This window comes from Drosophila tropicalis, unplaced genomic scaffold (assembly GCF_018151085.1).
Source record: "Drosophila tropicalis isolate 14030-0801.00 unplaced genomic scaffold, ASM1815108v1 contig_562, whole genome shotgun sequence".
Classification (NCBI taxonomy): Eukaryota; Metazoa; Arthropoda; class Insecta; order Diptera; family Drosophilidae; genus Drosophila; species Drosophila tropicalis.
In genome coordinates, this window is record NW_027173037.1 from 244,252 (window position 1) to 265,259 (window position 21,008).

The following is a 21,008-nucleotide window of genomic DNA, read 5'->3' on the forward strand; positions in this document are numbered from 1 at the left end:
AAAGGAAAGATTATCCATTTCTTAAACTTCTTATATTCCTTTCTAAAAAAGTAATATTTTATTTAAAAAGTACATTTTTAAAGAGTAAGTTTATGTTTTTTTAAACATTCCTTTTTTTATTTGATTATATTTGATTTGACTTGTTTAAATTTGAAGACCGTATTTCGTATCGACTTTAGGAACATGGCAGAACTGTCCATAGACTTGGATTTCTTCTTCTTTTAAGATCAAACATTTTTGGGTTAGACCAATTTCTGTTAAGATATTCAACGAAAATTTGTTTTCGCTTGAAAGTAATTCAAACCAAGTCTATATAAAACAAAAATATACTTACTTAACCAAAATACATTTTTGCAAGTTCACTTTTTCGTAAAAAAAAGCTTCTTATAAGAAACCTAATTTTAATAAATTTTAAAGAACTAGAAAACAACCACTAAATTTATATTTTCCATTGCATAGTATTCAAAACATTCAAAAATACGAATAAAATTCAAAATTAATTGTAATGTTTGATAAATAAAATAGAAATCAAAAATAATTATTATGATTTTGTTCTAAAAATAAAACCTTTTACAATTACGGTGTCTGATTCTAACACTTTTTAAAAGAAATTCGAAATTTTATGTTCCAAAAGAGAAACAAGGGCTAAAAATGATAAAGTTACTAAAAAAAGCTAACTTTTTCAAAACCTTTAGTGTCTCTTCTTTAAGTTTGACGTACCGTTTGTTTGGTTTAAAAAGGGTTTGGTTTATATACCACCGATTTCCTTATGAATGGTATCAACCATTAAGATACAGTTTCTTTAACAAAGAACAAAGATAAATTCACTAGTTAATTTAAGAATTATTGAGAGTTCGGTTACGTAATACGTATCAGTTAAACGATATTGAAAGCTGAAATTGTCTTTTTTGTGAGCATTTTGCAAGGACCTCTCAAATTTGATAGATTAAAGAATCACAGTATTGAAAAATAGAGTATATATGTACATAGAATACACTGTAAATAGGTTTAAAAATGAAATTAAAAATATTTAAATTAAATTGCAGTTTTTGGGCTATAGAAAAGGAATCTCGTCAATTGAATTGTTTGCTCTTAGCCGAATCTAACCCCCAAGTAATTTATAGACTAGGCATATTGTAAGCTCATGTTTGGTTATTTTAAATTTAATATTTAAATTTAAATCAATTTCAAATTTGTTTAAGAACTTTCTTTAATAACATTTCAATTGATTAAATAAATTTCCTATGGTTATTTGCATAAGCTTTATTCACTTTTAATTAAGTTTTTTTTTTGGATTTTACAATTACAACAACAAATGAAGGCTGAATTATATATTAAATGTATGTGTGAGTGTGTGTGTGTGTGTGTGTGTTGCTGTGCGAGTTTATGTTTGTAAGCATGTGCTGTGGGTGAGTGTGTGTGTGTGTGTGTGTGTTTGTGTGTGGCTACATGAAGGATATGGCTCATATATCAAACCTTAACTAGAGAATTGAGCTTAACTAAAGATTTACCATTAAAATGAAATTTTTAGGAGCTACTTAACAACAACTAAAATACATTCAGTGGCATTCTAACTATGGAGTACGAGTAATTTTTTTTTTTTTTTTGTTAATATTCATTCAAAGTTTTGATTACTTCCGTTAGGGATTACATCTACAGACACAGCATGAAGGAAACAGGAACCAATCCATAAAGATGCCCTTGCAATCATTGTCGGGATCGTAGGCGAGTAGCCGATGCCATTTATATTTCTGCTCACAGCCGCATTCTCCCTCACATCGTGACGTCTGTGTTGTGCTAATTGAAGGATCACGACATTAGTCTAGATAAATATTAAACTCGATCTCCCATTCAGGGCACTCACCTGCAGACTTCTTGATGTATGGCCTGCTCAAAGTGCTGTGTATTGACAATGGCACGGATTTTGCCCGCCGAATTCGATGCCCAATAAGGGGTGACAATTTCAATTTTAGACTCACAGGCATCGAGACGGCCAGTTCCAGAACTACCATTTGCATTGCCACCACCTCCACCCGGTGTTCTATTGGCATTACTGCTAGTTGCTCCTCCTCCTCCTCCGCTGCCTCCTGCTCTGTTACGACTTCCACCGGCCGCTGCTTGGCGTTTTTCTCGCAATTTGCCAAAGTAACTATCACCCGCTTCACCTGCATGGGCCGCATAGGCACCGGGGGGTATAAATATATCTGGCTCATCGATGAATCGACGTTTGCGAACTTTAGCCTGCTGTCGTGACCCATCTGCTCCAGCTCCGCCGACCCCACCGCCACCTGCATTGCCCTCCATATTCATTTCAAAGTCACCATACATACGACGCATCAGGGCCTTATTATCGTCTATAAAACGTTCAATTTTGTCACTAAAAAGAAAACAAATTCCAATTGTTATTAAATATAGCACAGAAGTCTGAAAACACAATGCAATTAGTCAGTTTTAAATTGTGTTTTTCTAAAAGTTTGTCTTTTATAGCCCTACAAAATATATCTTTTTTTCTTTTTAAATGGCAAACCAAATGATGTTAGCCTAACTATGATGTAGTTGGTCATCCACGTGAGTAGATGTAAGTATGTATTTATAGCTGATTATTAGTCAAGTTTTTATATTTCCTAAGTCATTTAGGGGGTGTGGTTCTGGAAATACTTAAATGAATACTTATAAGAAGGACAAGGCGCAAATAATTGCAATTTCCAGTTCGAAAAAGTGTTATCATTATTCAAAGTTCTTGGGCAAAGAGCCGTAGAACATAATCACTGATAATATTCCTCTCCTTAAAAGCGAATTCAAACAAACGTATCAGAGTTAAGTCAAAACATGTATTCTTTCCCTTCCTAGCTGATTCTTTTTGCCTATTTATTATTTTCAATGTTTTTTCATTTAGTCCTTAACAGTCCCTTTTAGTCTATATGTACCTAGATATTATGACACAAAACTTACAGATATAAAATGAATTGTCTATATGTAAAGAATTCATGCTTTGATCTTAGGAGAGGATCAGTATGTATGGAGCAAAGGAATGACATAATCATCCACCAGATTCTTAGACTTATTCACCAAGAAACTATATGTCTAAAATGAATTCTTAGAAATTCCGAATATGGTGGACGATTTGTATGACACAAAATTGAGCCACCCTAATACAGATATGTATATAAAATCCTCAAGTTCTTTACTTTTTAACGCTAAACTATAGTAGAATCCGTGATTATATTAGTCGCTTTTAGTCGCCTTTATCATTTGACTTTGAGGCTGTACCTAAATGATTCATCGCAACTCTATTATTACGTATACGCAATGTGCTCTTATAAGGAGGTTCAAAAATAGTCTACATTTTCTTATTCTATTTAAACAATGTATTTGTTTTAGACTGACATTACTTGTTTGAGCAACGTAATAACACACAAATTAAACTATTTAACAAAATTCAAACGATATTAAACATAGACTTAAAATAACCTAAGAACTTATGGAGCTAATCTATCTGAATCTGAGAATCAGCAGATACTTAAAGCTTAATTAGCGGAAGTTTGGTAGTAAGTGAGAATATTTAAGCCCTTGGTATAGCCTACAGATCTAAGAAAAATGACATCGTTGGAGGTAAGTCATAGCTTTTAGAAATATTTCATTCAAAAACGTTTAACAATTAAATTGGTGAATTTTTAGATCTTTTTATGATCTTCAGTATTATGCTAATGCTCTTAATACAATAAAAAGTTCAAGAGTAGAATTAGTTTAGTTTTAATAATGTTATGACATTAATGCCACAATAATTCCTTTATTTTTTTGCGATGAGTTTGCAAAAAACTTTTTAATGGCTGTCTTGGCTACTGTTTAATAGATTATTGCCAAGCTTACGTGTTTGAGTTCTTTTGGCCAATATGATGAAATAGTCATAGAGAAGGCTGATTAAATCTAACAAACCTATGCTAATAAGCACCGTTAGGTGACTCAAAAGAACAACCCAAATGAACCCATTTGTAGTCAAATTAACATAAATATGATGGAAATATTCTCATTTTGAACCACAAAATTAAGAGTAACTATAATAACAAAAATTTATATGCATCCCTGAACTAATCAGCGAAATGTGTGAACTAAAAATCATTAAATTTTTATTTTTTTTTATTTAGTTTGAGAAAATAGTTATAATAAACTAGTTTTTGTGTTTTGTTTTGTTGTATTTTATTGGAATTTCCTCTATTTAATTTGATTTTGCGAACAAAAGGGTTTGTTGCTGTTGTTGTTGTTGTTGTTATTACTCACATGGGATAACTATTACCGGCCGTGGGACAGAACAGCTGATGATATCGTTTGATGCATGGCACTCCTTTAATCACATCGCCTCTCACATCCAGGCCAAGTGCCACTGACAATGCCGTCCACCAGATCTACGCAAAAAAAAGCAAAGATATAAATACAAATACATACATAAATTTTAATATGCATACATATATGTATGTAGGGGCAGTCTTACGACCAATAACAATTTATAGCCGGGGTGTGAAAATGACTCAAGTAAATTTATAAACATTAAAACCAAAAAAAAAAAACTTAATTTTAATATCTTCTGACTTGGCCAGAGCAATCGAGACAAGACGAGAGCAGAGCCAAGCCAGACCACTCCCCTCCCCCTCCCTCTTAAATGCTACTGCTGCTCTCTATCTCTCACTCAGAGCTCAACTTCATCATCACACCTCTTAACGAAACGAACTCGCACGACCTTCGTGAGCGAAAAACAAAGATAATGAAATGAAACACAAAATCGTCAAAGTTATTTCCGCAAAATTTTTGTATTTTTTTTTTGAGTAAACTCGATCGATATTGCGCGTGTCCCCTCCCCATAGCCACCCCTTCGATTCCAACGATTCGATATCAATTTACATAGAGAACTCACCGGAATCTGTAAGAACGATCCATTGTTGAGCTTGGGATAGGAAAATAATGGCACCACTGGCACACTGCCATTCTTCAGATAGATGGGTCCCTGTATGGGTGTCACATTCATTTGCTTGTCTCCTGAAATGAAACCAAAATATTTGCAAGTCTTTAAATGATTCATAACGACAAAAAAACCAAAAGTAAAAAACCACATGAAATGCAAGGACAAGGCATTAATCAGAGGCTCTTTTTTCTGTTTTTTTTTTTTTTAGTGGTTAAACCCGAAATAAAGTGCAAGTGCAGTGCAGTGTCTGCATACCAAATCGGAATGCAACAGTTGACATACCATCTGCATAAGTACCTGCTTGGCATTTGTAATGCCCAGATCCGGATCTAAAGACCCACACACACACACACACACACACAACTTTCCCTTCACCCCAGATAATCCAAAACAGAGCATCAGATCAGGATGTGAGTTGTCAAAGTGACAAAGATATGTTTAATGAAAAGAGAAATCAATGCCAAATCATTTTCAGCTACTGAATTGAGACTTCTATAAGAATTTTCAATGTTTTCTGCCTTAAAGGCCTTCAAAAGAGAGATTTCTAGTATTAGGAGAGATAAAAACCTATCAAAAACCTTTTTCAGAATATTCCCAGGCAATTTCTAAGCACAAAAGCTGCATAATTATTCTCTATGTAAATCTTGCCCCACTGTAATAAATCACTAAAGACGAGTGTCACGAATTGATTGATTTTAGACTAAGCTCATTATTTAGAGCATTAAGAATCTAGTTATACTGTTTAGTCCAACTAGCTAATCTAACATAAGTTCATACAACTTTTAAATGAGGCAAGTTTTTTATACAAGTATTAGAATTAAATGTTCACATTTGTTAATTGCTTAAACCAGTATTTGAAATCTTAAGCAATTAGTTAAATGCTAGATATATTTTAGACAATTAAGAACAGAAGCCAAATGGTCTATTGCTTCCTTTTATTTAGAATTGATATATACATATGTATATCCAGAAATAAAGTCTCAATTAAAAATGAGAAATTAAAAAGTTTTCAATAGTTTTGGTCTTTCTAGACCAACCTGACTTGGCAGTTTAGTTAGTCTTACTTGTAAGTAAGTTTTGGTTTCAATCTGCTGTCAGCTACTGCTTGATCTTTAACCCTTTTTTCCATTCCATTACATGATGGACTCGTTTTACACACACACACATAGAAACCATGGCATGCACATACACAAAAGAAGGTGAAAACCAAATCTTGAGTACTCGTTCCACATCTTTAAAACTTGTCAGATATGCGTGTGCTGTGCTTTGTTGCACGTCTTCTTCACCATTCATACTATAAGAGTGTGAGTATGGGTATGACATGGTATGGTATGTATTTTTCGAGTATGAGAAGAGCTGGTTCATGTTCATGAGCCCGACTTCTTGCATAATACCCCGCGCGTAACCGTAGCCGACTTGAGTACTTGAGGTCTCCATCTCCATCTTCATCTCAGTCTCCGTCTCCGTCTGCGTCTCAGTTGGTGTCTCTGTCTCTGGCAGGTTGCTAATGCCTCAACAAGTTCGGAGATTGAGATGATGTGAAACAAAGAGGCGCCAACAAAAACCCCAAAGAAATAACAAAAAACCACAGACAATTTCAAATTAAAAAGTAAAATGTCAAGAAACCAAATTTTAATTGTGCTGACAGTTTTGTGTCTTGTGCGAGGACAACAAGGGCAGGAATTAGAGAGCGCTATCAATATAAATTAAGGTATGTTTATAGAGATGTATGTATCTCGATCTCAAACTTCAAGATGTCTTATATGCAGATTAAGCACTATAACAGCAACAACAACATCTAACAAATTGGTGATTGGAACCGAACGGTGCTGCTCTGAGTTAAAGGCATAAATCGTGGTGCGTGTTAGTCAGATAGCTATAAAAGTCAAACACTGGCCATTACTGTCTGAAAGTGACCTTGCTAAGCGGTTTGTAGACCTTTGACCTTGTCGCGCCGCTGCTGCATGTATCTATCTATGTGTAGTTGTTATACTTATTAGTTGTTGTTAGTTGTTGTGCAGAAGTTGCTCTCAATTGAAAAGATACACACAAAATAAACACCTAACTAACACGCACACACACACACACACACTCATGGCAACAATCCACATGACTTTCAGTTGCTTAGTGTGGGTTGAGTGGGAAGAGGCAGCTTATCAGTTAATCTAAGCAAACAAACAAAATAAGTAAGTGAATGAGTACTCGTACAAGCCGCCAACATGACAACCAAATGCACAGTAATTTTTTGAGTTTTTTCTTTTTTAACATACGTACATATCTTCATGTTCATATATAATTGATGAATAACGGTAGCAAATCATGTTTCGATCATGATCCGATGATGTACATACTTCGCTTAGGGGTTTGAGACATGGCTTAGAGTTCAGAATGAAAACGAAGATTTTTACCGGAAATATTTGGCAAAAAGAAAAAGTGAAATTTTTTGGCTCAATTGGTCGATAAAGTGAGAAGAATGCTAAAATCATATGATTTAAACTATTTAGAAAACAATCTTTCAAAAATAAAAACGAATTACTTATCATTTGAGGCAATGGAGGAAATTCTTTGCTTTTAAAATAAATAGCTTATTAAATATTTTAAAGCTAATTGCAAGCAAATGACAAATTGCAGTCGAATTTGTTAATAGGAAACTAATTTTGAAAATTCTATTCTAAGTATTGAAAAAAGTATTTTAACAAATTAAAAATACTCTTTAATGCCTTTTTAAGGATATTAAGAAATACATTTAGTTATTCAGTTTATTTCTCTAGAGAAGACTTCTTGTTCAAAAGGGGAGTTTTATTTTAAGCAAAAGAAATTTAAATTAATCAATTTAACTTTATTTATGAATGATTTTTTGTTCAAATACTCAAAATGAATCATATTAGTGGATGATGATATGAACAAATGTAGATTTTATAATATGATATAACTCATAATGATTACGGGATCTTTTGAAATACTCTATTTGTAAGAATGTTCAGAATTCATCTATTATTATATGCAGAGAGAATTAACAATATGGAGAATTGTTTTGTATTGTAAATAAAAAGCCGAGTTCTTGAATTCCTTTTTGTATATTTTTTCAAACCATTCTCTTTATTGTTAACTCTTCTTTGAGCTGCTTTTTCTCAAAAGCATAGTGAGAGTCAAAGTTTTTTAAACCAAACTGTTTTTTTTTCTCAAAAACAAGTTAAAAATTTGCCTATTTAGTATTTGAAAATAACAATTTTGTAAAATTCGAACATTTGAGGTAATTTTCATATACATAAGTAATTAATAGACAAATTAAACTTAATGTTTAGTTTAAGCAAAAAGTTTTAGAACAAGGTCAACCAAAAGGATAAAAGAATGGAAAGTTTAAATGAATGGGTTAAGTTATTTCAATACAAAAATTTTTATCTGTGAATTGTTAACTGACTGTTCAAAATTGTTAAATGCTTGTGAAAATCATGAGTCAAACCCATTTTTGTGAACAAAACACAAATCGTGCTTAAGTTTTAATAATTAATCCAATTAAATAGCTCATAGTTAGTATTTTTTTTTTTTTTTTTAATTTCATTTATTGGTTAATTGAGTTAGGTTGACTTAATAAATAACAGTATATCAACATTGAACTCAATTTTGATTAAATACAGAACTCAAAAATTTGTATTGACTTGACAGAGAATCAAATGAAACTATATAGAAAAGGTATTTGTAATTAAACGTAATGTAATTAAAAGTGAAAAGAAAAACAATATTAAATAAAACAAGAATTTACAAATTACATTCAGAAGAGGGGGAATGGAAAGGAATTACAAAATTATCCTTGGTTGAGATTGTATTTGGAAAAGAATTGCACATACAATCAAAATTAGAAAATTCCACTCGTTTATTTGAAAATATAGACACCAAGTTTTGAATTCTATATAAATTAAAAGTTACTATATAATTATCCGATGCTTAGAATTGGAGGCGAATTCAAATCATAAAATTCATTCAAAAATTAAAACGAATTAACATTTTTTTTTTAAACCATTTTAAGGATCTACAATTTTGATTAAAGTGTTAGACGATTTCAATTAAGTAATTTAAATAATTTTCTGTTTAGAAATTTTTGATTTTGAAACAGTTCAATTAACTGATTATTATATTTTTGGTGGAAACCATTTGTTTCTTGTTAAATAGATTAACTTTTTTAGATGAAGAGATCAAAATAAAAAATCGATTTAGGTTAATTGTTGATTTATACATAAGAAAACAACAACTAATTAAATTAATGAACTTCAAAATTGAAAAATATTTTTGCTCTTACCTTTCGCTTGGCCTTGATAATAGTTGCCACCTTGCTCATCGTCTTCGTCTTCCAACTCCTCATCCTCTTCACCCTCCTCCACATCATAGTCGAGCACGGCATGGACTTGGGTACGAGATCCCTGGCCAGCCTGGACACGTGTGAAACCGGGTGCCCGCTCCGGATAATTATCGTCGGCGGCAGCCACACCGTATGTTGAGGCAGGCTGAGTTTCCGGCTTGACCGATTGCAGCGGTCTACGCGGCTGTGCCGGCTGGTGTGGTGGCTGTTGCTGTTGCAGAGGTGGTGCTGGTGGTTGTTGTTGTGGTTGCTGCGGCTGCTGCCTGCTGTTGCCAAAGCTGGTAATACTAAAGCTGCCGCTGTTCTTTGAGAAGGTGGCACTGGCACTGCCATGGGCATTGAAATATTGTTTCTGTTGTGTCTGTTGTTGCTGCTGCTGTTGTTGTTGTTTATTGCTTCCAGGATAATGTGTATAAGAGCCTTCGGCAGGACTACGACCAGATGATGAGGATTGCGTTAAATGAATGCTACTCTGGCTATTGGCATTACTACTCGAACTCGAACTCTGAAATGACACAGTATTCTCATTGGCTTCCACATGGGATTGCTGCTGGCTTTGTTGCTGTTGCTGCTGCTGTTGCAGGTGATAGACAGAGTTGCGAGATGCTGCCGCACCAGTCGGTGGCAAGTAGGCATTGTTGTTCTGTTTGCGTCTACTTTGATAAGGATAACCCGCTGGTGGACCATAAGGATTATTCTTAAAATAGTCAGAGTTGATATCTGATGTGATCTGCGGTTGTTGCTGCTGCTGTTGCTGCTGATGATCGGCCGGCGAGTAGAGCAAATTATTGGTATTACTGGCCAATTGATGTATGGGATGCAAGGGGGCCAATGTCACGCCCCATGGCTGGGCCAAGTTACCAAATGGCAATGAGAAATTGGTCAGAGCCATATTCAAGTTGAATATTTTTTGTTGATGGGAGAGTTACGTAAAATTTATGGAACTATTTTGTTTTGCGTTTGGATCAATGCATCTCTCATAGGAAACGAAAGACTTAAGCCACAAACTCGATTGACTTCTCCCTCTCTCTATCTCTCCGTCTAATATCAACTAGAACCTCGCCGCCACATAATTTATGTGAGCAAGAAGAGCTCAACTCAAAAAAACTGATTTAGGCAAAAAAAAAAACAACAACAAATGAAATAAATAACAAATCAGTCTTACTCCCCCTTGGCGACAATAGAGTTAGCAATAGCACACACTCGCACATACACTCACACACACACACCAACACACACACATACACGCATACAGGGAAACACGCGCGCGCGAAACGATCTAGGTGGCGAGTTATATATGTATGTACATATATGTATGTATATATAGAAATATGATGTCGAACTTAGACTTCAATCTTTCAGTTACTCGGACCCGCGGTCTTGTGCTAAAAAAACCATTCACGACAAGCTGACAATCGAGACTGAGCCGTTCTCGCCGTGCGCCTTTAAAAAACTTAATGGGAAAAATGTTTCAACTCGAAAAATACTCAAAAAAATAAAAAATACAAAAATAAAAAAATTATCAGAGAGCGCAGCGAGCGAACGTAAGTTTTTTTTTATTTTTTTCTTCTTTACTGTTGAATGGCAAACACGAAAAATAAAACAAAACCGGAAAAATAAGCAATATGTAATTGTACGAACTGTAGATGCCCTTAGGAATATTGATAATTATAAAAGGCAGAGACAGAATTTCTTAAAAGATCGTTTAAGAGTTTAGCACTTAATTAAGACCAAACCTGACCTAGGTCACCTTCAATGATGCCGATGATGACGTCGATGATGATGCTGATGATGTGTGTTATACTTTTTTGTTTCAATTTCGAAAAGCGCATATTAATCACTAGCAAAAAAAAAAAGACTAAATAAAAGCAGAAGAAAAAACAAAAACTGAGTTAAAAAAAAAAAACACCATCATCGAAGGCAATGAAAAGCAAAAGTATTTTTAAAGTGGGCTTTAAACAAAAAACAGGTTGTGAAGAGAGAGCCATAAGAGTTACAGAAGCAGAGCTAAAGTATACAACAACAAAAATTAATAATAAATCCATACAGTCAGACCCTAAGAGAAACTCTCTTCAAGCAGCTGGAGAACAGCAGCTTGTGCTTTGGTTGACGGTTGATGGGTGATGGGTGGTTTGGGGCGTTGGGCGGAGGTGTGACAATAAACAGGGGGTTTTCCTATGAATTATTATTGGCTTGTAACAATAATGCCGAGTGCATTGAGGCGTCGAGACAGCTACCGATGATGATGAGGCTATGAATGAATGACGCTCAGTGAGATAGACAGACAGTTAGACAGATACGCGAAGGCGTAGACTCATTGGCTACGTCATTGTTTTGGACTCACTGTGTCCCTTTTGCCGAATGATTAGCACCTTCTCTTTTTTAACTAGAGCTCCCTTTACACTCCCCCCTTCCCATCCCAACCATAACGACACACGGAAACGGATGCATTGGACATGCCATGCTTCTGATCTTATCTTGCACATGAATGTGTCAGGAAAATCCGCCCTACAATTCCTCTTGCGTGCAAAATGATTCACTTTCAAGAATGTCGCTGGAATCAATATTATAAGGAAATCGGTTAAAAGTAGAATCTCTTTTGTCTCTTTTTACTTTTCAAGGTCGTATTGATAGTTTTGTGGCCCCAATTCTCAGATATGTACAGATGTATGTATTTGACTTTTCCTTTCAATTATATTACAAATTATTTGATATTTCAATATGTAAATAAGTCACCTAAAGTGTAACACATGGGTTGGCCAGTCTCTTAGCGGTTGACCAACTGGCCATGGCAAATGGCCGGGCGGCAGAGACCGCCTTTGTTCTATAGACTATTGGGCCAAGCCCAACAAAAATATATGCATTTTGCACATTTACACAGTAGCCAGGGTTGGAGCTTGTAAGAATGTTGCAATGGGAAAACATTTCAACTATTTAATAGACTTTACTTAGAGACTAGAGATTTTGCCATTAGCAACTAAAACAATAAGATAATAATTAATTGAAAATGTTTTATTCGATCTTAAGAGGCAAATAACCATTTATCGATCTACTACCCAAAATAGGTCTTAAACAAACATTTTTCGAGATTTTGATTAACAATAATGTGAGCCATATTCAAAATGAATAAAAAAGATATTCTTAGTATATATGTATGTACTCTTTATCTCTTTGCATAAGATATTCTCAACATTTGTTATTTGCAAAGAATAGAACCTTTCGGTTCGAATATTACCTTGGGGCCCAACAGCCGTTCTTTTTGGCATAAAATCTAAAAATTGATGAAACATTAACTTTTTGGGCATTTCTGAGAAGTCAAATTTTTAAATACTTTTTACAAAATGGTACAATTTAAATTTCTAAAGCTAAGCAATTCAAAAAATTTAATTGTTTATCTAATATTCGTTTTTCAATTCAAAATAACGATATTATTGACTCTCCACAATTTTAATTGCAAAATCAGCTGTTTGATTTAATGAACTTTGTGTGTACTTTGTGCTCTTTCCGTTTTTTCAAGGGTTTCTCCATTGTCTAAGTAAATGAAAATATTGATATTGAAGTAAAGTTGATAAGTTTTTATGTTATTTAAATGTATTAATTGTGGTTTCTATGAGTTACATGTAATAAATGCTTAATTATAGTATAATCTGTATATAAATGTTTGCTAATAAGTTCTTAAGTCTTGCTAAGTCGTTAACCCTTAGCTTCAAAGTAGATTCTCGTATACGTAAATGCTTTAAAGCAGCTTAAAATTACGTATACGCAATGTGTTCTTTTCAGGGTTGGTATGGCGTGTAAAAATAACTCAAATATTTTATCAGGATCTAGCTTTTTCGTATTAATCATTTGTTTAAAAAGACTTTATAACTCATAAGTTAGACTTAATGCCCAAAAATCGTTCATTGGGTCCAAAGTGATCACTCTCTGTGGTGTTTGTTTTCCCATTATTGAAACTTGTTCGAAAGTTTCCAATTATTATGTATACGGTTAAATACTTTTCAGTTAATTTATTTAAAATCTGTCCAGACCTGGTCAATAATTCGATGAAAAACATATAAAACATGGCATTAGCAAAAGTACATTCAAAAAGCAAAGCGGCAGATGGGTTCAACAGGTGGGTCTTAAACCACCATCTGGTAAGATCGAAGAAACTAGGGCTACCAGTCAGGATCAGGCCTGGAAGGTAGATCCAAATCAATCTTTTTAGTCTGCGAGGATAGTTTTCATTTGGCAGGTCTGCTGCCAGCCGGTTTGGGTGATTGGTGAGTCTGCCGCGGTGGCGAACTCCGAATCTCAGGATTCCTTGTGGACTAAGGAGCTTTGTAAGTCCCTGTGTAGAACACAGTTTCGGATATAGAAGGCGACCAATCTATGTAGCATCTTGTTTTGGAACCTTTGTCACGTTGGAGTGACACGCTGTATCCCATAGCTGGTTGCCATAGGTCCATAAGGGCATTAGAATGGACTTGTAAAGACGACCAGTTAAATACTGAAAATATTTAACTCTCAAACTCTTTTCTTAAACTTTGAACTTTTCTATCCGCCTTAGAGGGGAATTTATGTACTTGGTATGTATGTTAACATTTTTTTTTGTAAATTTCCATTAATTTTAGCCATCAAATTGAATAGAATTTAATAGATTCGCCAATTCAATTTTTGTCTGCAGATTTGTCATAAAATTGCTGTTAATATATCAACTGGTTTTTGAGTTTGCTGCTGCTGCTGTACTACGTGATATTTGGCTTTTGAATACAATTAATTATGTTTTAGTTTTTAACAATCATATATGCAGATCCTTGAGATTAAATCAAATTTAATGGATTATTTTATTTTAAAGTTTCATTGTCATTGCATTTCATGATGGACAAAAGACTTTTAAGAGAATTAAATTGATATATATGTTTTTCTTTAACTACTTTGTAGTTGTTTATTAGCTTTGTTAATTAAATAAACCAATTAGAAAAACCAGTTTTCTGTATTCTGTTCTGAACACTTTTCCTTATGAAAAATTGCGAAACTTCCTAAGATCATTTTCCTTCCTTATGCAACCCTAGACTCCCAATGGCTAGGCATGTTGCATATGCAATATGGAAAAATAGGTACAAAAATGTGTATATATATATATTGTCAGAACAAGTTTTGTTCAGTACATAGTTCACTCCAATTATAACAACAACAACAACAACGCGTACCTAGCGCCAGTTGATTTTTTGCCTTTCCCTTTTCATGTGACAGGCGTAATTTGACTAAAAACCATTTTATATGTGTATGTATATATGTATGTATATACATATATAATGTGTATGTATATTTCCCTCTAATCCACTCGACAATCATCTAAAATTGACAAGAGATCTTTGGAAATGACATTCCTTCTTCTAGCGCCTGCCACAGCCACAGTATGCCTTTTAGCCTGATTGCCCCTGAGGCTTTTGCCGCCTGTCAAAATTAAGTACGAGAACAACAACAGACCTTACCTCACACCTCACCGTCATACCTTATCGAAAAATTGTGGCTCTCGAGCTTTGGCCTTAAGTCGTTAACAAATTTTTAACTGACAATCTTTTGTGCAGTCACAATACACATTTAAACAACAAAAAAAAAAAACGCCAAACATCAAGTGTTTGTTGTTTCTGTTTGTTGCCACAAAAACCCAAAACCAAAACCCCAAAATCTCCAGATCGAGACGAATGACAAAAATGTGGGGGCTCTGCGTACCAAGAGCCAAGTCAAGCCGAGCCAAATCAAGCCAAGCCAAACCAAGACGCTGATCGATTCGATCAGCATAAAAAAAGGCGCTTTAATTAGAACCAATTTAGAGCGTGGACCAATTTATCAGAAGCTTTTTGAAAAGTAGTTGAAAACCAGTCGAGAGCAACTTCAGCGCCATGTGCAGAGGCAAATCGTACGATAGAGAGGGATACCAACCTACCTACCTATCTATCTATGTATCTACCTGTGAGTATAGTATTTCATTATAACACAACATTAGCCATTATTATTATTATTATTTTATTACCATTATATGGCCAAAGTGAAGCTGAAATTGCCTTTTACGCATTTGTTTTCCTTTGTCAATTGTATCGCTTTGGTGTTGAACTATCGAGAGCACCAATGGAGAGGTGTGGTGGTGGTTGGTGGTGCTGTTGGTGGCAGTGGTGGTGGACGTGTGGACCTCAACCTAACCAGGTTCAAGTGCACATAACTTCGAATGTGAAATATTATATGTAGATGTATGTAACTCCAGCGAGGTGTGCTCAAAACATACGCAATCGACATTCTAACTAACTGAAACACATAATTTTAAGAGACATTAGGCCTCGATAAGATATTCTATCTAAATTTTAGATAAATCTTATATTTCAGATGATTTATAGTTCTTTATAATCTAATAAACTTGAGAGATTTGAGATCATTAAAAGTTTTTCATAGTGTTAAAATTAACTGGTTAAAAAATAAAAGATAACTATATATTTATAGTAAATTCGCCTTTCAAAACATATAAAGAAGTTTTTTAAATTCTAAACACGCCTTTTGTATATTAGGTAAGGTAAACAATAATTAGTGGCTTTTTATTTTTTTAATTTGAAAAATCATTTACTTTGAATAACTTTTGAGATCTAAAAATAGACCAACATACAAAATGAACTTTAACAATCATTTAAATATTTGTAATTCTTATTTATTTGATTATGAAGTGGTTATAAATTTTAAAAGAACAAAAAAAAATATAAAACTTAAAAAGCAATTATTCCTAATTACACCTAATACTCATCGATCATAGGCAAATCTATCCCTTTAGAAAGCAAGGAGCTTTGCCCCATAAGGTATGCAACACGTTGTAAAAGTACTTGTACCTTGGTAAGTGTCTATAACCAATGAATTATAATTTTTTATCCAGAAGACATTCTAAAAGTTTTTTATATATGTGTAAAATCTAATACTTGATCTGCATATTGCATACTTAAGGGAGCACTGATCGCCCCAACGTTTGATGCGATTGTCTAATGACTTTTTCAATTATTCAAGAAACTTAAGATTTTCAATTAAAGTTAAAGATTCCAGAAACACTTTTACCTATGTACTTCTTACCACATAACCTGTCAGATGAGCAATTCCTCTTATTCCTAGTTTCCTTTTTATCAGTTTCTACATTTCTTTGTCTAGATTTCTTGTATTGGTACCTTCTTTAAAGTGTTTTGGATATCTCTGACAGGTTTTTAATATAATTATCTACTTCAATTTAACTCCATACAATGAAATCGTGTCAACACTATAACTACTTACTAAGTTCTTGTATATTCTGCATTTGTAATTCAAGCAATACCCATCGATTAGCCCTCGGTTGGTTTTTACATAGAAACATGGAAACGAGTTAATTAATTTGCTGGTTCTTTTGCCATCTAGATAAAAAAGCCGCAAAAAAAAAAAAGAGTCCAAAAACAGTTTTCTATATATAACAAATCATTAATTACCTTTCAATTTCGATTGTTTTTGTTATATTTTTTGTATTATTATTTATTTTTTTACCTTGTGCAAAGTCATGAACTCAGTGGACTCGCCCCTTAAAATGAAATACCATTAACCGTGGCAGATCCGGCGGGGATTACAATATCTAAGTATAGTCTGTTCAAGTGTATTTTCAAGGAAATGAGCCAGTTTTATTTATTGTCAGGGTGGGCTACATACATAGCTGATGCAACTTACTTAGTATCTATCGTATTTCTGTTTAATGGGAACACCTGGCGGCAAGGCAGGTGCCGATGGAGAGGCCACAGTATAGACCTCATAGTCACTAACACAGAAATTGTAATCGGCAAAGAGTGTAAGATCTGGGCCATCGTAGGAATGTGGAAGATTGGAATATGAATCAATGTTTACATTGCAATTACTCGATATAAGCAGATCAGCGCCAGCACCGAAAATTGGTCCACAGCTGGAAAAAGAGACAAATGGGGGAAAAGGAAAATTAAATGAGCAAGAAGAACTTACTCTGGATGATAGCAGATGGCATAGGGTTTCTTCACTATATCAAATTTGGCTGGTTGGCCTCCGTTGGCCGGATTGAGGGCAAAGAGGAAAGCTCTCTCAGAGTGCATATAGCCACCCTTTCGACTGGTTTTGGCCCAGGCCACATCTGTGAATCCTCCACTAATCTCTCCATGATCGCCCAGGCCAATGACCATGCAGGGTGCCACCCCATCACAATAGCGATGAAAGGCACTGGAACCATAGCCGTGGGTGGAGGCGCGATAGACTAAACGCCAGCATTGTTTTGGAGAACCAAACCAACTATTAAGAATGCTCTGCAAAGGCAATTTATCGTTGCGTAAAATTACAGAGCCGGGAAACATATTGATGGCCACCGTTAGACGTGGTTGCAAGCGCTTATCGTTCTCCACCAGCTTATTGGGATGCAGTGCAGCATAGCGATAACGTTCCAGTGATAATTCCATAGGAACTGCTCCTGTGGGTTCCACTTCCTCGGCAAACACCTGGCTATCAATTAGAAGAAGTCGAACATGACCCATAACTCCGCTCAAGTGCTGACAAACACGGGCACGCTCCTCCTCTGTCCAATGGGCAGTGGGTTGGGTGACACCAGCCTGGTATTTCGCCCAAGCTAAGACACAACGCCAAACCTCTTCCTCAGCGAGGCAAAACTAGTAAAAACAAAAGAAGATTAATGAATGAAAATATCCTTACAATAACCACCTACATAGTCCGATGATATGATTTTAATCAGGGCATCCTTTGTGAGTGTGAGGAAGGCATGCGTCTTTACACATTCAGCTGCATTTTCGCCTATATAGATGATGCAGCGTTCCATAAAACATTTTGCTCCTGAAACAGATTAGAAGCAAGAATACCCAAACAAATGAAAAACCGATTCACTTGGCTCCTAGCAATGAAAACTCCTCATTTACATATAAATTTTGTTTTAATTTTCATAAAGACTTTACAGTTAATTCACTTATAGTTACGATCAGGAGGCTATCGTAGTTGTAGCTAAGAGGGAGGGCTGAAGTGTCTGGCTATTCCTTGGAAGGATTAACGTTTTGTATCAGTGTTATGTTGTCGCCCTTTAACATAATCCTGCCCAGACTCTTGCGCTGACGGGTCTTCAGATACACCTCTTCGGCGTCGTCCAGCACCAGATTCATGTATTCATCAAAGCCGACAATGTGGCCCTCAATACGAAGTGAGATATTTTCATACAGCCAGACCTGGACGCGGGAGCGGTTTTGCAGATAACGGAAAATCAGGTTGATGGGCTGGACCATCACCTTCTGCACTTTAGGATTGCCTTTGAAGGACATTGTGAATGTTTTTTACTGAAAATTTTCGCTAATTCTACAACGTTTGTCGCTGCTTTTGCCGGCGTCTCTTTTCGCTAGAGATGGAAGTTATGGGCACACAGCTGAAATGCATCTACATCTTATCTACATGAACCGATATTTTACATTTGCTATCGATAAAATGTTTTTGGTAATAGCACTCTTTGGAAATTCTGGCAACCCCTAGCTGGGCTAGTAACCTGTGTGTTAATATTCATTTAATTCGTTAAATTAATTTTAATAACATAAAACATAAATCATAAAATGTCTATGGCTAACGTGGACAAGGGTGAATTGATTTCCCAGGTGAAACAACAAATTGCTGTGGCCAATGCGCAGGAGATGCTCACACAAATGACACAAAAATGTTTCAAAAAATGTGTCAATAAGCCAGGCACTTCCTTAGACTCTGGTGAACAGGTAATCTCAAGCTTATTCAAATTGTATTTGCAACAGTTTAATGAAAATAATAATGATCTTTTATTTCATTCTAATAGAAATGCATTTCCATGTGTATGGACCGGTTCATGGACTCGTGGAATCTCATTTCACGAACCTACGGCCAGCGGTTACAGCGTATGCAGTAAAAATTGTAGACCAGAAGTGCAATTTGGGACAACTGCATTGGCAACCTATTGATTAGTTTTACAACTATAATATAGTCTTTACAAGTTCAATAAATGTTACGTGAATAATGCTGATAACCATGTTTTGGTGTTGCCAGAAACTGTAGTTCACACCAGCCAGCATGGATTGTCTAGCAGAGTTGCCAGAGAATGATAACGGACACTGAATCGGATTTCTAACTATCGATTATTTGCGCGAAATTTGATTTCTTAACTTGTATTTCTTATAGCTCTCTGCATACCTGATTTCTCGTGTATATCCATGACAGCAGTTAAAAATGTACAGGCATTTTCCACAGACAAAGTGGAAATTACGTGATCTTCGCAAGCTGCACGCAATTCAACTACGCCCATATCTTGAGCCATCATCATCATTTGAAATACTTGTGAATCCTGTAAAACCAACTACAAAGGAAATAATTCCCGTGCTTAAAAGATTATTTGTATTATGCTCACCTTTGCCGTATAAACATACAAAATAAATTGGCGAAACAATTCGGCATTGATGTGCGGTAGACGAATTGTGGTTGGAGCCGATGTGCCTGGTGCAGCTGGTGACACAGTGCATCCCGGTATGGGAATTGGATCCCCCCGCTTGAAGCTCTTGCAACTGGGAGGAGGCAATTACACAAAAGAATAAATTAATTGATTAGCTTCAATCGAATGAAAGAGATGCCTCACATAGCTGCACGTTCGCACCACCAAAAAAGGTAATGGCAAGGTAATTAAACACTATCCACAGGCGACTACTTCAACTTACCGGGCCATCAGCATTAAGCGATGGGCATAAATGCGTTCATCCTCGCGTCCGCAAATAAAGACCACATCGGCGCTATCCTGATCCTCAGACAATCGCTGTAAATCCTCAATTAATTGAGGCAAGCCAGGATCTGCTGGACAGGGTGGCGGGGCACGTGTTCCCATAGTCTTGATGTATTGCAAATATTTTTGTTTGTGTTTTTGTTTATGTTTGCACCTTCCCCTCGCCCCTCCCTGTCTCTTTAGCTACGAACCTCTCTCGACTTCTCTCTTACTCTCTGAGTGTTGGCCAAGAAGAGTGCACAGAACCGGTTCTTAAAATGAAAATGCTAGGCATAAAACAATTTACCGCAAAAATCTCAAAGAATCACAGAAAAGTGGGCAGTCGAAAAATAAAAAAGCACAAATTTTATTTCCACTGTACTTAAATTTTAGCAATTAAACTGTAAATTTCACATATTAATTTGTCAAATTTACAAAAATTTATATCCCTTAATGCTCTTTACGCTCGCGCTTTGCCCTAACGACTGAAGATGGAACTCTGGGCCAGGTCAGCATCAGCTCTTTTTCTGGATTCTTGAGCAGGTAAACGATATTCAGTTTTTTGTTTTGTTCGTTCTCTTGGGTAATAAATGAGCCAGAGGCGTAGCCAGAATTCAACTTCATCATTAAGAAATATTTCCTCTTCACTGAAATAAGGGATTAAGCTCATAAAAAATAAAGTGATCAAATAATAAATTTAACTCTAGTGGAAAAGTTAAAATGCTCAAAGTTGCAATCTTGAAGGATCGGGTGGCAAACGGTATTCAAAACTCTGAAAAGGAGGGCAAAATTTGAGGTGAATTAACAGTTTCCTGGGTGTAGATTAATCCATTTCTTTAGTATAGATCGTACTGACTGTATTTTATATTAAAGACTTTTTATTTTGTGCAAAAGTGTCTTGATGTTTTACTTTACCCTGAAATTTAAAA

At 35.2% G+C, this 21,008-nt stretch overlaps 4 protein-coding genes across 4 annotated transcripts; 1 reads left to right on the top strand and 3 right to left on the bottom strand.

Annotated features, from left to right (window-relative positions):
* Positions 1-1,288: 1,288 nt before the first annotated feature.
* On the bottom strand, positions 1,289-10,710 carry spz3 (Spaetzle domain-containing protein 3). Its single transcript, XM_068287478.1, has 5 exons — positions 9,255-10,710; positions 4,910-5,031; positions 4,279-4,403; positions 1,865-2,377; positions 1,289-1,797 (listed from the first exon to the last, which is right to left on the bottom strand). The coding sequence occupies exons 1-5, from the start codon at positions 10,204-10,206 to the stop codon at positions 1,641-1,643; spliced, it is 1,869 nt and encodes a 622-aa protein (XP_068143579.1). The 5' UTR covers positions 10,207-10,710; the 3' UTR covers positions 1,289-1,640.
* A 6,239-nt stretch (positions 10,711-16,949) lies between these two features.
* On the bottom strand, positions 16,950-19,859 carry LOC137575079 (uncharacterized). Its single transcript, XM_068287479.1, has 5 exons — positions 19,735-19,859; positions 19,521-19,683; positions 18,034-18,158; positions 17,307-17,977; positions 16,950-17,250 (listed from the first exon to the last, which is right to left on the bottom strand). Exons 2-5 carry the CDS (start codon positions 19,651-19,653, stop codon positions 17,022-17,024), a joined length of 1,158 nt encoding a protein of 385 aa, XP_068143580.1. The 5' UTR covers positions 19,654-19,683; positions 19,735-19,859; the 3' UTR covers positions 16,950-17,021.
* Positions 18,237-18,725, bottom strand: SmE (Small ribonucleoprotein particle protein SmE). Its single transcript, XM_068287480.1, has one exon. The coding sequence runs from the start codon at positions 18,632-18,634 to the stop codon at positions 18,350-18,352; it is 285 nt and encodes a 94-aa protein (XP_068143581.1). The 5' UTR covers positions 18,635-18,725; the 3' UTR covers positions 18,237-18,349.
* On the top strand, positions 18,822-19,439 carry LOC137575106 (mitochondrial import inner membrane translocase subunit Tim13). The gene is made up of 2 exons (XM_068287515.1): positions 18,822-19,072; positions 19,150-19,439. The coding sequence occupies exons 1-2, from the start codon at positions 18,917-18,919 to the stop codon at positions 19,237-19,239; spliced, it is 246 nt and encodes an 81-aa protein (XP_068143616.1). The 5' UTR covers positions 18,822-18,916; the 3' UTR covers positions 19,240-19,439.
* Positions 19,860-21,008: the final 1,149 nt, after the last annotated feature.